Source organism: Bos indicus, chromosome 25 (assembly GCF_029378745.1).
Source record: "Bos indicus isolate NIAB-ARS_2022 breed Sahiwal x Tharparkar chromosome 25, NIAB-ARS_B.indTharparkar_mat_pri_1.0, whole genome shotgun sequence".
Taxonomy (NCBI): domain Eukaryota; kingdom Metazoa; phylum Chordata; class Mammalia; order Artiodactyla; family Bovidae; genus Bos; species Bos indicus.
Genome location: NC_091784.1, coordinates 27,726,021 through 27,743,537, shown reverse-complemented (window position 1 = coordinate 27,743,537; position 17,517 = coordinate 27,726,021). Strand labels below are relative to the sequence as shown.

Here is a 17,517-nt window from a genome sequence, read left to right as displayed (position 1 = left end):
AGACTCCAGCCTCCTCGACTTCCGAGCCACCTGCCAAGCAGCCTCTGACTCTTCCTTAAAGGCAGGGATCCTGGCATTCTGTGCTGAGAGCTTTCGCCTACCCTCAACATTCACACACAAATTATTCCCACCACACACCAGAAACTACAGTTGGTCCCCAAAGGGGCATCGAGGGCCTCTGTCTTGCTCAGTTGTCCTGACAGAAGCTAAGCCCACCTTCCCATTGTCTCCAAAATTAAAACCATGCCTCTCCTCCCCACAAAGTCCACTCATTCTGGGAGATCCAGAACCAGTGACAGTTCCCCCAGGAAGCCTTTTTGACAACTGTGACCTCAGGTCTCTTTTTAACCCTGAGTTGCCGCCCCACACAGTTTGCCTTTTTTTTTTAAACTAGTACCTGTGGGAGAAACTGCTGGTTGTCCCTATACATCCTGAGTGCGTGGCAGGTTGGGGAGTGGGGCACTGGCAAAAACCACAAGAGAGTCGCCATGCTTAGCAGTCACCATGCTCCAGCTCTGAAGGGGCCTCACAATGCTGGGACTCACTTCAGAGAACAGACAGTCCCAGAGTAAGACAGAACCTGCTTGTGCCGGGGAAAAAAAAATCCAGGGGTCTTGGTTGGTGGCTCAGTGGTGAAGAATCTGCTGCCAGTGCAGGAGACAAGGGTTCGGTCCCTGGTCCGGGAAGATCCCCCAGGCTTTGGAGCAACTAAGCCACAACTATTGAGCCTATGCTCTAGAGCTTGGGAGCCACAGCTGCTGAGGCCCACGCACCTGCGCCCTGGAGCCCATGCTCTGCAGCGAGAGAAGCCACTGCAAAGAGAAGCCTGAGTACCACAGCTAGAGAGTAGCCCCCACTTGCTGCAATTGGAGCGAAGCCTGTGCAGTGGCAAAGACCCAGCACAACCATAAATAAAAAAAATAAACAGCTTTGGCTGGGTCTGTAATCAACCAAGAATATTCCTTAAAAAAAAAAAAAAAATCCTCATCTTCAGGGTTCCAGGCCCAGGTTCCTTCCATCAGACCCTGCTCCCTTCCAACAGAAGCTAAACCAGTGGCTGAGTGTCAAGGATTTCAGAAGAGGAAACCAAGCTGGGTAGGGAGCATGCAATCAGGTAGACAAAGACAGACAGGGTTTTCCTGTTCTTTTCCATAACAAGGGCACCCCAGTGAGGCTCTGCAGGAACCACCTGCCCTCAGTGGAGTACCCTTTGGCAAGGCTGATCAAGGTGTCCTGTTCTTCCACAGATAAGGGATGGTCCTGGGCCTTCTGGTGTTCTTTCCCTGTAATTTGCATCTCTCAGAAATTTGCCTCCTGTTAGAAGCCTAATGGGGCTTCCCAGGTGGCCCAGGGGTAGAGAATTTGCCTGCCAATGCAAGAGACCCTGGAAGAGGAAATGGCAACCCACTTCAATATTCTGGCCTGGGAAATCCCATGGACAGAGGAGCCTGGCAGATTATACAGTCCATAGCATTGCAGAGTCAGATACAACTGAGCAAGAGAAGCCTAATGAAGTCTGAAGCTGATGCACTGAGGGACTGGGAGAAGATTCACAGAAGAGGCCATGCCCTGGGCAGTCCATCCATTATTTCTTCCTCTTGAGAGCCCCTAGAGACTCTCCCCGCTCTGGTCCCCATCTTGTCAACCCGTTTTCCAAATGTCTTTTAAGTACAAAACTCCTATAGACTCCTTCCTGCATATTTCATTTCTATTGCTTGAATCCAATATAATACAATCCTGCCAAATCGAATTTCTATTCTCCCCTGTTTATTATCAATTCCCCCAACTCATCTGTTCTTACCGCCCTTGGGTCCCTCGGTGTCCCTTCTTCCTCCCAGAGAGAGTAACTTAGGGAGACGTTGATGGGAGAGATGAGATCTTGAATGCATATCTGAGGACAATAAGAATACACCCCTTGTCACGAGTTTAACCTTCACCACACTTCCAGTGAAAGACACACCTTGTCCGTACTTTATAAATGATGGAATTTCAGCAGCTAGTTGTCTGAGAACTTACCAAGGGAATATGTTTACTACACATCGGGTGTTTGTGAAATGCCTGACTTGCTTTTCTGTCAGTGTTCATCCGTCAGCCCCAATTCCAAGGCAGATATCAGCCCTCAACCATGGTGCTTTTCCTCCTTGAGTCCTAACAGAAGCCCCCAGATCTTTGTCAAACTCGTCTAGGCAACAACTATCAAAGTTTGCACAAAGAAAAAATACTCTGGAATAACCAGAATATCTTAGGTCCTTGAGAACAGGAGTGGGTCTTAGTCTTTTTAAAAAATTAATTAATTTGGACACCTTGGGTCTTAGTCATAGCACCCAGGATCTTTAGCTGTGGCATGTAGGATCTTAGTTCCTGGACCAGGGATTGAATCTGCGTCCCCTGCATTGCAAGAGGGATTCTTTTTTTTAATTTATTTAATTGTGCACTTTATTTCTATTATTTTTAAAATTTTTTATTGAATGATAATTGCTTTACAGAATTTTGTTGTTTTCTGTCAAACCTCAACATGAATCAGCCATAGGTATACATATATCCCCCTCCCTTTTGAACCTCCCTCCCATCTCCCACCCCCATCCCTCCCCTCTAGATTGGTACAGAGCCTCTGTTTGAGTTTCCTGAGCCATACAGCAAATTCCTGTTGGCTATCTATTTTATATACGGTAGTATAAGTTCCCATGTTACTCTTTCCATAAATCTCACCCTGTCCTCCCCTTTCCCCTGTCCATAAGTCTATTTTCTATGTCTGTTTCTCCATTGCTTCCCCGTAAATAAATTCTTCACTACCATTTTTCTAGATTCTGTATATATGTGTTAGAATATGATATTTATCTTTTTCTTTCTGACTCACTTCACTCTGTATAATAGGTTCTAGGTTCATCCACCTCATCAGAACTGACATGTGTTCCTTTTTGTGGCTGAGTAATATTCCACTGTGTATATGTACCACAACTTCTTTATCCATTCATCTGTCGATGGGCATCTAGGCTGCTTCCATGTTCTAGCTATTGTAAATAGTGCTGCAATAAACAATGGGATACATGTTTCTCTTTCAGGGTATATGCCTTCAACGGTGATTCTTAACCACTGGACCACGAGGGAAGTCCAGAGTCTTGGTCTTTTATGTTATTATTAATACCAGTGCCTGACACTTTCAGTTCAGTCAGTCAGTTCAGTCGCTCAGTCGTGTCCGACTCTTTGCGACCCCATGAATCGCAGCATGCCAGGCCTCCCTGTCCATCACCAACTCCCGGAGTTCACCCAGACTCACGTCCATCGAGTCAGTGATGCCATCCAGCCATCTCATCCTCTGTCGTCCCCTTCTCCTCCTGTCCCCAATCCCTCCCAGCATCAGAGTCTTTTCCAATGAGTCAACTCTTCGCATGAGGTGGCCAAAGTACTGGAGTTTCAGCTTTAGCATCATTCCTTCCAAAGAAATCCCTGACACTTTGGAGACATTCACATTGTACTTAGGTAACATTTCCCCCAACTTGAAGAGGTAGGTGTCATTATCCTCTAATTATACGCAAGGAAAATGAGGTGTAAAAAGGTGACACGTTTCCCTAAGGACCAGAACTAGTGAGTGAACCCAGACCCTTCCAACTCCCAAGCCTCAAGTCTTTCCATGACGTCACAATGCCTCTTCTCTGGCTAATTTCTGTTTAAAATGTCTAAATTCTATGGTGGGGATTTGCAGTATGAGACAGACAAGCTCTGAATGAAGTAAGATTGTGCTGCTCCGTGTGGCTTCCCCCCAAAATCAATAAATCTGAAAGCTAGGCTGCAGCATTGATATACAATATGTGAAAAGAGTATGGGAAAAACGGTAAGCATTTTACAGTTGCAGTCATGTTAAAAATGCCTGTGGACGTGGATTAAGGACTCTAAGACAGCATGCTGAAGGTATAGTTACTACTATGGTACAAAGAGGAAATGGTAGGACTGAGAGATCAAGGTGACCTGTGACCCTCGCTGGACAATGATGGAGCTGAGCCTGGCACCGGGGCTGCCTCCCGCTGCGGTCAGCTCATCCACCCCTCCCCTGCCCCAAGCAGCCTTGCCGGCTCCTTACCGGGAAGTGGAACCAGAACACAAAGCAGGACTTGACAGGGGTGACAGCTGTGTTCCCGATGAGTTTGTGTTTCCCTCCTGGGAACAAGCCCCGGCTTCGGGTCCGATGGCCATCCAGCTGCAGAGTGTAAGTGAGGTTGGCAACCAGGTGCCCTGGGCAGGGTGGAAAGGCAAGAGGTGAGTGGTGGCGGATCCTGGGGCCAGGGGCTGGGATTGGGGGCCACCTGGAGGACAGCACTGACCTTGGAAGGTGGAGATGAGAGACTTGACCTGGAAACAGACTGTGAGGTTAACGCCTTCCTTCTTCTGGTTGCTGGTGGAATAGGAGCACTCGACTTCATGCACTGGGATCTCGGCCGGGGAGAAGGACACGCTTGTGATGATGTCCACCACAGGCCGGGAGCTGCAGGGCAGGAAACAATCAACACTCTCCCTTGGCTTCAGCTGCCACCCACAATCAGACCTGGGGCTCCAGCAGAATCCAGAGGATTTCCCTTCCCTACTACAGACTTCATTGTCACTGTCTCTTTGCAACAACAATAATAATAATCATTCATTAGGGCTCCTCATAATGATAATTCATCCTACCAGCCTTCCGACATATTTTCCATACAGAAGAGTGAGTTTCTAAAGAAAGAAGTCACGGAAATCCCTGGCCTCAGTGGTTAGGGCGCCAAGCTTTCACTGCCAAGGGCCCAGGTTTGATCCCTGGTGGGGGAACTAAGATATTGTACTACTTCAGTGCCAATAATCTTGCAAGGATGCCCCATGATATTCAGAGTAAAAACCAAACTTTTCACTGTCTGTGTCATACCACCTGCCTCTCCAGTTTTACCACCTACCACACTGACCCTCTTTCAGTTCCTTATACACATCATAGTTTATTTTTTTTTAGTAATTTTTAAAATATCTTGGACCAACTTATTTATTTATTTTTACATTGTGGCCTCAAGGCATGTGGGATCTTAGTTCCCCAACCAGGAATCAAACCTGTATCCCTTGAAGTGGAAGCTTGGATTCTTAACCACTGGACCACCAGAAAAGTCTTGACATGTTATACTTTTGCCTGCCTTATAGCCTTGGCACCTCCTGGGCTTTCGACATAGAAAGCTCCTATCCCAGATTTCTGCAAGCCTGGCTCTTTCTTATCTTTCAAGTCCCAGCTCCTCAAACAGGCCTTTCTTGGCCATCCAACCTACCGTAGTTCTCCCCTGCTATTCTGTCTCACAGAACCCTGTTCATGGCCCTAGTGGCACTTACCACAATTGTAGTTACCTATTTACTTTAATTTTTTATTATACGTTCCCCCCCACCCCATACACCCTGCAGTCCATGCCTGCTTCAGTACTGAAGACAGCAGGTGCATCAAGTATTTAGCATGACGTCATTCACTAGGTGACATTACATGAGGCTTCCAGTGACTCTGAAACATGCGTCAGGCAGGAAATGCCATTACCATTTCAAAGATGACTAAAACCTTGACGTCCTGAGAAGCTAAGTGACTGGGGTAAGATGACCCAAGAAGTCAGTAACTGTCTTTGACTTGAACCCAAATTACCAGGTTCTAAAGCTATCTAATTTTCAAGAAAATTAGAGATACCAAGGGAACATTTCATGCAAAGCTGGGCTCGATAAAGGACAGAAATGGTATGGACCTAACAGAAGCAGAAGATATTAAGAAGAGGTGGCAAGAATACACAGAAGAACTGTACAAAAAAGATCTTCAGGACCCAGACAATCACGATGGTGTGATCACTCACCTAGAGCCAGACATCCTGGAATGTGAAGTCAAGTGGGCCTTAGAAAGCATCACTATGAACAAAGCTAGTGGAGGTGATGGAATTCCAGTTGAGCTATTTCAAATCCTAAAAGATGATGCTGTGAAAGTGCTGCACTCAATATGCCAGCAAATTTGGAAAACTCAGCAGTGGCCACAGGACTGGAAAAGGTCAATTTTCATTCCAATCCCAAAGAAAGGCAATGCCAAAGAATGCTCAAACTACCGCACAGTTGCACTCATCTCACACACTAGTAAAGTAATGCTCAAAATTCTCCAAGCCAGGCTTCAGCAATATGTGAACCGTGAACTTCCTGATGTTCAAGCTGGTTTTAGAAAAGGCAGAGGAACCAGAGATCAAATTGCCAACATCTGCTGGATCATGGAAAAAGCAAGAGAGTTCCAGAAAAACATCTATTTCTGCTTTATTGACTATGCCAAAGCCTTTGACTGTGTGGATCACAATAAACTGTGGAAAATTCTGAAAGCGATGGGAATACCAGACCATTTGACCTGCCTCTTGAGAAATCTGTATACAGGTCAAGAAGCAACAGTTAGAACTGGACATGGAACAACAGACTGGTTCCAAATAGGAAAAGGAGTACATCAAGGCTGTATATTGTCACCCTGCTTATTTAACTTATATGCAGAGTACATCATGAGAAATGCTGGGCTGGAAGAAACACAAGCTGGAATCAAGATTGCCGGAAGAAATATCAATAACTTCAGATATGCAGATGACACCACCCTTATGGCAGAAAGTGAAGAGGAACTCAAAAGCCTCTTGATGAAAGTGAAAGTGGAGAGTGAAAAAGTTGGCTTAAAGCTCAACATTCAGAAAACTAGGATCATGGCATCCGGTCCCATCACTTCATGGGAAATAGATGGGGAAACAGTGGAAACAGTGTCAGACTTTATTTTTTTGGGCTCCAAAATCACTGCAGATGGTGATTGCAGCCATGAAATTAAAAGACGTTTACTCCTTGGAAGGAAAGTTATGACCAACCTAGATAGCATATTCAAAAGCAGAGACATTACTTTGCCAACAAAGGTCTGTCTAGTCAAGGCTATGGTTTTTCCTGTGGTCATGTATGGATGTGAGAGTTGGACTGTGAAGAAAGCTGAGCACCAAAGAATTGATGCTTGAACTGTGGTGTTGGAGAAGACTCTTGAGAGTCCCTTGGACTGCAAGGAGATCCAACCAGTCCATTCTGAAGGAGATCAGCCCTGGGATTTCTTTGGAGGGAATGATGCTAAAGCTGAAACTCCAGTACTTTGGTCACCTCATGAGAAGGGTTGATTCATTGGAAAAGACTCTATGCTGGGAGGGATTGGGGGCAGGAGGAGAAGGGGACGACAGAGGATGAGATGGCTGGATGGCATCACCAACTCGATGGATGTGAGTCTGAGTAAACTCCAGGAGTTGGTGATGGACAGGGAGGCCTGGTGTGCTGGGATTCATGGGGTCGCAAATAGTCAGACATGACTCAGCGACTGAACTGAACTGAACTGAAAGCTATCACATGCTTCAGTAGGAGGTTTCAGTGTCAGACAGTTGTTGTTGTTTAGCCGCTAAGTTGTGTCCAATTCTTTGAGACTCCATGGACTGCAGCCCACCAGGCTCCTCTTTCCATGGGATTTTCCAGGCAAGAATACTGGAGTGGGTTGCCATTTCCTTCTCCAGGGGATCTTCCCAACCCAGGGATCAAACCCGCGTCTCCTGTATTGGCAAGTGCATTCTTTACCACTGAGCCACCAGGGAAGCTGGTATCAGACAGACTTCAGTTCAAACCCCAATCTGTCACTGAACAGCAGCTGTGTAATCTGGAGTAAGACACGAAGCCAGTATAGAAGGAGAGCCAGGTTCACAGGGTTGGGCTGAAGACCAAATGCGCTGATGGTGATAGCATTTAGCATGACGCCTACTACACCACAACTGCTCAAAAGATGAGAGCTGCAACTATCCCCAGGTAGGACTCAGGAGGCCCATCTTACCTGAGCACGATCACCTGGCCCTCAGCCCCCACAGCCACATCTGCCAGGCCATCCCCGCCGAGGTCCTTCACCCCGTGGATGGAGCGTCCAAACCATTGAATTCCTGAGAACATCTGGGTCCCTTCTATCCGCTGAAGCCAAGAAAGAAATTCATGCAAGCTAGCGGAGAGGACGGGCAGAAGGGTGGGAAGAGCTGGACTGGGGATCACGATAGGGGTTTGAAAGCTTCCAGGGGCCTGGGAGTGGGTTTTGATTGGCAGATCTGGATCATCACCTGACTGGGCCGGGGGCTCAGCCCCCCTTGTTGCCCATTGAAGATGTACACGGCCCCCTGCTCCTCCAGAGGGGCTCCCACAGCCACGTCTGTCAGCTCATCCCCGTTGATGTCTGTCAGGGCAGCGATGGCAGCTCCAAATCGCCCAAGGGGGTAGCCGGTCTCCCCCTGCAGCTCTGAGACCATTTGGAACTCCAGCTGGGAAGGAGCAAGGCGACAGGTTCCGCCTCAGTCACTCAGCAAGCTTTCACAGGGTAAGGCACTGGATCTGGAGTGTGTGTGCTTGCTTCAGTCCTGTCCGACTCTTTGCAAACCCGTGGAACGTAGCCCACCAGGCTCCTCTGCCCATGGGATTCTCCGGGCATGAATACTGGAGTGGGGTGCCATTTCCTTCTCCACTGGACAGGAAGAACACTACAGAAATACTGGGTGTGGTCCTTTCCAGAACCGGAACAGTGCCGTCACATCAACCTGGGTTCAAGTTCCCCGCTCCGCCTTTTTTATTTGGCAGAGGTCTGACTGCTGGGCCACCAGCAAACTCCCCACCCTTTGCTGTTGGTGTGACTTTGTGCCTTTGGAAAGTTGCTCAACTTTGCTGAGCTGCGACATTTCCATTCATAAAGCTCAGAGTGTCCCAGAAAGTGATTATGAGACTCAAACGAGGTATCCTACATATAAAAAGTTTGGCACTGGGCCTGGCACACATTTCAGCCATCCCTGCATACTAGCTATTGTTTGTCATTGTTCTAAAGGTCTGATTAACACAGGGTCAGACAGGACACTTTCAGAATAACTGAGACCTGAGAAAGCCTGGGAGTCTCTTTTTCGCACATTCTGTGCTTAGCGTTCTGGTCCCCACCTGTATTTTCTGGTAGATAAACACCCGGCCTCCTCTCTGCTCCCCATAGTACAGGGGGGCTGCAATCAGCAACAGCTCCGTCTCCCCATCTCTGTCCACGTCAACGCCACACAACTCGCCACCAAAATAAGAGCCAATCTGCAAGGAGAGGAAAACGTTTGAGGAAGAAATCCAGAGCCTTTCTCATCAGCTGCACCATATCCATCCTACTCCAAGCCCTCAAATAAAGGTGCAAGTCCTGGATCCTGAGACAAGCTGGGACCTGCGACACCTCGGGCTTCAGTGTTGCAATGCTTGCACCTGCACACATCTCTTTGTATTTTATACAAAGAAACTGTGTGAGACTAAATATAACTTTGTATGTGCCTGCAGTTAGGTCAAATTCTGGACCAATGATACAAAGAGACCAAAAAACCTAACTGCAGCTTTTGAAGAGCCTGGAGCAAAAACAGGGGGTTGGGAGCAAAAGCAGGGTAATGCGCATGCCCCCTGCACCCAACACCACCTAAGGAGTGGGCAAACCACCTAAGTCAGCCCTCTAGCCCGACCCCTGGATGCATCCCTACCCTCACCTCATAGAAGGAGCAAGTCTGCCCTCTCTCGGGGAGCAAGCCTGCAAGGGAACCTGTTGTTCTTGATCTGCCCTGCTGCATCAAGGACCCCAAAAAGCCACGCCTGAGTTTCTTGTCTGGCCTCTGATCAGTTTCAATTGATGAAGGAGGCCAAGTAACAATCCAACTTAGAGCCCATATGAATTTAGACAAGCAGGGTTCTTTTTGTTTGTTTGTTTAGTTGTGGCCCATGGGCTTAGTTGCTCTACTGCATGTGGGATCTTTCCAGACCAGGGATCAAACCCATGTCCCCCTGCATTGACAGACGGATTCTAATCCACTGTACCACCCAAGAGTCCAAATTGGGTTCTTAAATTGGCAAGAAAGTGAAATTGTTATTCGCTCAGTCGTGTCCAACTCTTTGCTACCCCATGAACTGTAGTCTGCCAGGCTCTGCTGTCCTGGGATTTCCTAGGCAAGGATACTGGAGTGGTTAGCCATTACCTTCTCCAAGGGATCTTCCCGACTCAGGGATCGAACCTGAGTCTCCTGCATTGCAGGCAGATTCTTCACCATCTGGGCCACCAGTTCAGTTCAGTTGCTCAATCATGTCCAACTCTGCCACCCCATGGACTGCAGCATGCCAGGCTTCCCTGTCCGTCACCAACTCCAGGAGCTCACTCAAACTCATGTCCATTGAGTCGGTGATGCCATCCAACCATCTCATCCTCTGTCGTCCCTTTCTCCTCCTGCCTTCAATCTTTCCCAGCATCAGGGTCTTTTCCAATGAATCAGTTCTTCGAATCAGGTGGCCAAAGTATTGGAGTTTCACCTTCAGCATCAGTTCTTCCAATGAATGTTGAGGATTGATTTCCTTTAGGATGGACTGGTTGGATCTCCTTGTGGTCCAAGGGACTCTCAAGAGTTCTCCAACACCACAGTTCAAAAGCATCAATGTTTCGGTGCTCAGCTTTCTTTATAGTCCAACTCTCACATCCATACATGACTACTGGAAAAACCATAGCTTAGACTAGATGGACCTTTGTTGGCAAAGTAATGTCTCTGCTTTTTAATATGCTGTCTAGTTTGGTCATAGCTTTTCTTCCAAGGAGCAAGTGTCTTTTAATTTCATGGCTGAAGTCACCATCTGCAGTGATTTTGGAGCTCCCATACCCCCCAAAAAGTCTCTTGCTGTTTCCATTGTTTCCCCATCTATTTGCCATGAAGTGATGGGACTAGATGATCAGCCACCAGGGAAGCGCCTAAATTGGCAAGAGGGGATGACAAAACACCCCAGAGGCTTTGTGGGGAACAAATGTGACAGTGATTGGCACAGGGCCAGCACACAACAGGTGAATGAGTGTTCAGAAGACAACAGAGAGCATAATTAGTATCACGCCAGCCCCTTATCGACTGAGGCCACTGCAGCCATGCTCACCTGGATCCCATCTATTTCCTGGATCTGGCTCCAGGGTCCTCCTCTCTTTGGCTGTTGGAACAGCAGCACCCGCCCGACATGCTGGTATCTGGGGGCTCCAGTGGCCAGCAATGACATGGTCCCTCGGGAGGGCAGCCAGGTCACCGTGTAACCTGAGGAGAGAGAGAGGGAGGGGCTTGGAGTCAGGAACACAAGGGCTGCTGAAAGAAGGTAAAGCCCAGGGGAAAAGGTGGAGGCGATCCTGGGAAGCTGGGTTAGCGGGAAAGATGCACGGAAATCATCAGAAGACCTTCTCCTGAGAAGAGCAGCCATGTGCTCCGAGGGGTACAAATCCTGGCTGCTGCTGCTGCTAAGTTGCTTCAGTCGTGTCCGACTCTGTGCGACCCCATAGACGGCAGCCCACCAGGCTCCCCTGTCCCTGGGATTCTCCAGGCAAGAACACTGGAGTGGGTTGCCATTTCCTTCTCCAATGCATGAAAGTGAAAAGTGAAAGGGTGCCGGGGTCCAGCCCCGGCTGATCCGGGGTATTCGAAAGAGAGACGGCCTAGGCGACTATTTATATGCTAATTAGAGATATAAAGAGTAATAGAATGAGGATAGCTCAGTAGGAAAATTCAGTGGAGAAAAGAGGCTGAGTAGCTTGGTTTATGCGGAAAATCAATATAACCCGTGACACCAGGTTAGCTCTGACCACGGAGGCCGCAGGCGCCCTCTCGAATAGCGGAAGGTGCCCCACCTTAGACACCTTCTTGAGTGGGTCTTAGAAGCCCAGGCAAATAAATGGTCGCAGAGGATATCCGCGCTCCAGATGGAGACTTCAGCCAGAAGTTAAAGGGAAGAATGACATGGGGAGACCAAGCGTTGGTGAGCAAGGCCCATAGCTTTATTTTTAACAGGGGCTTATATACCCTAAGTTACACATAGAGGATAATAGGGGATGCAAAGTCAGCAGTTTTTGATCCTTATCAAAAACCAGGGTTTCTTTCCTGCAAATTTATCGTATACAAATGGTTTAGGTGATTTACATCATCTTCTGGCCAGAAGGCCTATTAACATTTTATGACTCTTGACAAGGACTTATCAACAAAGACTTATTTTCTGTAAGAGTAATTATTTTAAGGTTTGGCGCCATCTTCCGAAGATAAAATTGCATTCCTATAGGGCGGATGTATAATGGGTTTACAACCAAGGAAAGAATTTATTACCTTAAGGGTCTAAAGTTACTAACACCAAGGCCACTACTTATTTTTTCTATATACCAACTATATTAATTAATACACATTCAAGGATACAATTCAGGGGATGTGAAAACTTGGCAACAAGCATTGGCTCATCAATGAAATCCTTTACTAGTTTATTCTGACAGTTTCTAATTCTCTGAGAGGCTCTAAGCTATTTGAATATCTTAAGCTTCCCGTGCCTCTCGAGGCTGGGAGACTGTAAACAATCGTATGCATAGCTGTAGGAGTCCGGGTAAACTTGTCAGGCGAGTTAGAGAGCCATCTGAGGGGTTTGGATTTAAACACTCCTAATTGCCCAGGAACTTTATTAATTGGAGCTGTAAGTTAACTCTTTGACAGAGAGAGCGAGATGGTGGTGGGGGACAGCCCCCAGTAAAGTCAGAGGTGAGAGCACAAAGCAGTAAAGTAGGCAGACTCTGGTTTTGCGGGGGTAGATGCTCGAGAATATCCAGGGGGACTCCTGAGGCTTGATCCCGCCTTTGCGTATGCCGAGCCTCCTTCCTCATGACCTTTGTCACGAGTGGAATGCCTCACCGGCTCCCGGCAAAAGGGAAGTCGCTCAGTCGTGTCCGACTCTTCGTGACCCCATGGACTGCAGCCCACCAGGCTCCTCCGTCCATGGGATTTTCCAGGCAAGAGTACTGGAGTGGGGTGCCATTCTCCGACAAATCCTGGCGCCATGGTCCAAAACTGTATTTCACACACCGTGGATAACACGCATGCGCAGACAAAGCAGCCACATGCTACAGGGTAAACATCTTCCCGAGATTCAGTTCACCTGAGGGTTTGTAAAGGAGACTACCTTCTTTTTAAAGAATGAAATAAAGTGGGATTATATTAGTAAGAAGAAGGCAAAGTTTGCACGAAGATTAAAAACTGGGCAAGAGAGGCCTCAAGACTGCCGGCCTGCCCCTATGGATTTCAGACTTGGCAGCTCTCACACCACATGACCCAATTTCTTTCTTTTTTTTTTTAAGAAAAAAATATTTATTTTTGGCTGAGCTGGGTCTCAGTTGCAGCAAGTGGGGGCTACTCTCCTGTTGTGGTGCAAGGGTTTCTCACTGTGGTAACTTCTCTGTTTCAGGCACAGGCTCTAGAATGTGGGCTTCTTAGTTGTGGTACACCGGCTTAGCTGCCCCACAGCATGTGGAATCTTTCCGAACCTGGGCTAGAACCTGTGTCCGCTGCACTGGCAGGCAGATTCTTAACCAGTGGACCACCAGGGAGGTCTCCAGTTTCTTAAAACCAATCTCTTTATAGATAGATAAGAAAAGAGACAAAAAGAATTATGTATCTTTATAAAGATACAGTGGAGAAGGTGATGGCACCCCACTCCAGCACTCTTGCCTGGAAAACCCATGGACAGAAGAGCCTGGTGGGCTGCAGTCCATGGGGTCGATAAGAGTCCGACACGGCTGAGCAACTTCCCTTTCACTTTTCACTTTCATGCATTGGAGAAGGAAATGGCAACCCACTCCAGTGTTCTTGCCTGGAGAATCCCAGGGACGGGGGAGCCTGGTGGGCTGCCGTCTATGGGGTCGCACAGAGTCGGACACGACTGAAGTGACTTAGCAGTAGCAGCAGCAGCATAAAGATACAGATCTAGATATATCCTGTTGGCTTTGTTTCTCTGGAGAATGCTGACTGATAAAATAATATACATTTGTGTATATTACTGTTTACATATATATGTGTATATATGTGCTGCTGCTGCTGCTAAGTCGCTTCAGTCGTGTCCGACTCTGTGCGACCCCATAGACGGCAGCCCACCAGGCTTCCCCGTTCCTGGGATTCTCTAGGCAAGAACACTGGAGTGGGTTGCCATTTCCTTCTCCAATGCGTGAAAGTGAAGTCGCTCAACCGTGTCCGACTCTAGCGACCCCATGGACTGCAGCCTACCAGGCTCCTCCGTCCATGGGATTTTCTAGGCAAAAGTACTGGAGAGAGATAAATCAAAAGTGGCCAATGTTGAGTGAAGTTGCTCAGTCGTGTCCGACTCTTTGTGACCCCATGGACTGTAGCCCACCAGGCTCCTCCATCCATGGGATTCTCCAGGCAAGAATACTGGAGTGGGGTTGCCATTTCTGATAAATTAAGGTGAAAAGTATATGGGTGTTCACTGTACTGTTAACTTTTCTCGAAAGTTTGAAAATTTTTTCATAAAAATTTAATAGAAAAGATTGAAATGAAAAGATTATACAAATCAATCAGCCTGGAGATGTAGCCTAATAAAAATGCTGAAATGTAAACATAAAGAGTTGGAGTGACAGAGAATGAGATGGTTGAATGGCATCACTGATTCAAAGGACATGAGTCTGAGCAAACTCTGGGAGATGGTGAAGGCCAGGGAAGCTTGGCATGCTGCAGTCCACAGGGTCCCAAAGAGTCAGACACAACTGAGTGACTGAACAACAAACACAAAGAGTAGTGATTGTACAGCACAGAGAATATAGCCAATATTTCATAATAACCATAAATGGAGCATAATCTATAAAAATTTGAATCACCATCTTGTATACCTGAAACTAATATATTATTGTAAGTCAACCATACCTCAAGGGAAAAAAAAATGCAGGTGACATGAAAATATTTCCTGCTTCAAAGTATCATGGAGGTTATCTTCATACTTCACAGCTTCTGTGGCGAGGTTTCCTGCTCTCGGTTCCTACTGACAAAATGCTGGAGCAAGTGCTGCAGGAAATTAGATCAGGGATTGTGTGAGAGCCAAGAGCCAGCTTATAGGAATGCTCTGAAGATGGCTCACTAACTCAACTTGACCTTCTTTGCTTATTTTATTAAATTAATTTGTGTTGGAGTATAGTTGATTTACAATGTTGTATTAGTTTCACGTATATAGCAAACTGATTCATATACATATATCCACTCTTTTTAAGATTCTTTTCCCATAGAGGCCATTACAGAGTATCCAGTAGAGTTCCCTGGGCTATATACAGTATGTACTTTTATTTTATATATAGTAATGTGTATATGTCATTCCCGATCTCTCAGTTTATCTCTTCCCTGCATGACCTTCTTTGCTTAGAGCAATTCAAAGTGGGTGAGACAAAGAGATGTCTGAGATTCTATAGCCCAGGAGAGGAACGGTGAAGAGGCCAAACCACTCTCCTGGTTTCTTCATGTATATTCCTGAAGCACAGGGATTAAGAACTTGATCTCTGAAATTAGAGAGACGAGGTTTTAATGCAAGTGTGACTTCTTCCTGGCTGTATAATCTTGAGTAAATTACTTCCTTTTTTCTGAGCCTTAGTTTTCTCATTTAAAAAAAAAATGAGACAGTACCAATCTTACAGGGTTGTTTTGAAGATTAAATAAGATCGTGGATGTAAGATGCTTGGCACCATGCTAGTGAAACATAAACTAAGATCTGAAGGATAGTAACATAGCAGGCAATCAAGAATATATTTACTTCTACATATATATAAACACACACACAGACCTCTATGTGTGTGTGTGTGGGGGTGTGTGTATTATGGGGTGGGTGCCTAACTACAGATTCAACTTTGGCATTATTTCTTCTTATTTAGGGAGCCACCTTGCCAACTATTTTACAGTAGAGTTGTCCTTAGATATCCGCAGTGGATTGGTTCTAGGACTTGCCCCAATACCAAAATTCACAGATGCTCAAAGTCCTACAATTGGCCCTCAATATCCCCGACTTTCAAATCTGTGGCTTCAACCAATCTTGGATCATAAACATGGAACCCGCAGCTTCAGAGAGCCAGCTGGATATTGAAGCACAAAAAACCTCTTTGAAGGCAGCAGTGTAGATGCTGTAGGGTTAGTGAAGTGGTTACCAACCACAGACCCCGGGTTCCACCTACTAGCTCTGTGACCCTGGACAAGTTATTTAAAGTCCCCTGGGCTTGGGAATTTCCTGGTGGTCCAGTGGTTAAGAATCCGCCTTTCAGTGCAGAGGATGTGGGTTCAACCCCTGGTCGGGGAACTAAGGTGCAACTCCACCCATTTGCTGCAGCTAGTGAGCTTACGTGCTCTAGAGCCCAGGCACCACAGTTCGAGAAAGCCCTCGTGCTGTTGAAGACTCAGCGCAGCCAAAATAAAGAAATAAATAGTCTCCTGGGCTCAGTTTCTTCATTTGTAAAATAGAGATGATAAAAATACCTACTTACAGGGTTGCTGGGAAGATAAAATGAGGTCAAAGAAGTTAATAGGTGTCATGCACTCAGAACAGCGCCTGGTGCATAATACTTGCACAAAAAAGAATGTGTGCGTGCTAAGTCGCTTCAGTCATGTCTGACTCTTTGCAACCCCATGGACTGTAGCCCACCAGGTTTCTCTGTCCATGGGATTCTCCAGGCAAGAATATTGGAGTGGGTTGCCATGCCTGCCTCCAGGAGATCTTCCTGAACCAGGGATCAAACCGGCATCTCCTGTAGCTCCTGCATTGCAAGCAGATTCTTTACCACTGAGCCACTGGGGAAGCCTTCACAAAAAAAGAATACTTGTCCCAAATACTTGTCAAAAAAAGAAAAGGAAAAAAATCACTTGGGGCAGTCCCCCTTAGAAGGGTAGATATGTGATGAATAGCACCAATTTTCCCGAGGAAAGTATTTAACAAGATCTTTGTGTTCTGAGAGTTGAATAATAGTCTTTGTGTACTGAGCCCACCCCTAGGCAAGGGTCACAGGTGAGGAAGGGAGGAAGGTGTTGGTTCTAGATCTTTGAGGAGGTCATCTATCTGAAGCAGTCTATTGCTTCTATCTGAAGCTATCTATCAGAAGCAGTCCTATCTCAGGGCTCTTGAAGTCAGTTTATGCCTTGAGACTGGTTGAACATGAACTAGAAGGGCTATAACCCTGAGTGAAGGACAAGATCCCTCTGTTCCTGAGACTGGCATCACCTTGGATGAGCAGCATCCCCAGGACTGTGCAGGACAAGACATCACGAGGCAGAAAGAAGCAATAACAGTTGTGAGTTGACCAAACGCATTTCCTCTGTGCTTGGCATGTGGTGAATTCTTGAGACTGAATCAATCCTGGAGTTCCTGGACAATTCTAGAAGAAGAAACCTTGCAGAGGAGGGGCTGGTCCTCCTATTAATGAGGTAAATTTTTTTAAACTGTACTCAGGGACTCTCCTGGTGGTCCAGTGGTTAAGAATCCACCTGCCAATGCAGGTGATGTGGGTTCGATCCCTGGTCAGAGAAGATCCTACGTACCATGGGGCAGCTAAGCCTGTGCACCACAACTACTGAGCCTGAGTGCTCTAGAGCCCATGCTCTGCAACAAGAGAAGCCACCACAGTAAAATGTACTCAGGATTTAATGC

At 46.8% G+C, this 17,517-nt stretch overlaps 1 protein-coding gene across 2 annotated transcripts in view; it reads right to left on the bottom strand.

The window, feature by feature from the left end:
• The window catches only part of ITGAL (integrin subunit alpha L), a 49,160-nt gene that overhangs the window by 12,258 nt on the left and 19,385 nt on the right, over positions 1-17,517 (bottom strand). For both annotated transcript variants that reach the window (XM_070779918.1, XM_070779919.1), the window contains exons 12-18: positions 10,972-11,123; positions 8,983-9,120; positions 8,124-8,321; positions 7,850-7,980; positions 4,320-4,480; positions 4,079-4,230; positions 1,802-1,891 (exon numbers count right to left, since the gene is read on the bottom strand). In XM_070779918.1, the coding sequence (XP_070636019.1) occupies positions 1,802-1,891; positions 4,079-4,230; positions 4,320-4,480; positions 7,850-7,980; positions 8,124-8,321; positions 8,983-9,120; positions 10,972-11,123 (1,022 nt within the window). The remainder of the gene's footprint in view (positions 1-1,801; positions 1,892-4,078; positions 4,231-4,319; positions 4,481-7,849; positions 7,981-8,123; positions 8,322-8,982; positions 9,121-10,971; positions 11,124-17,517) is intronic.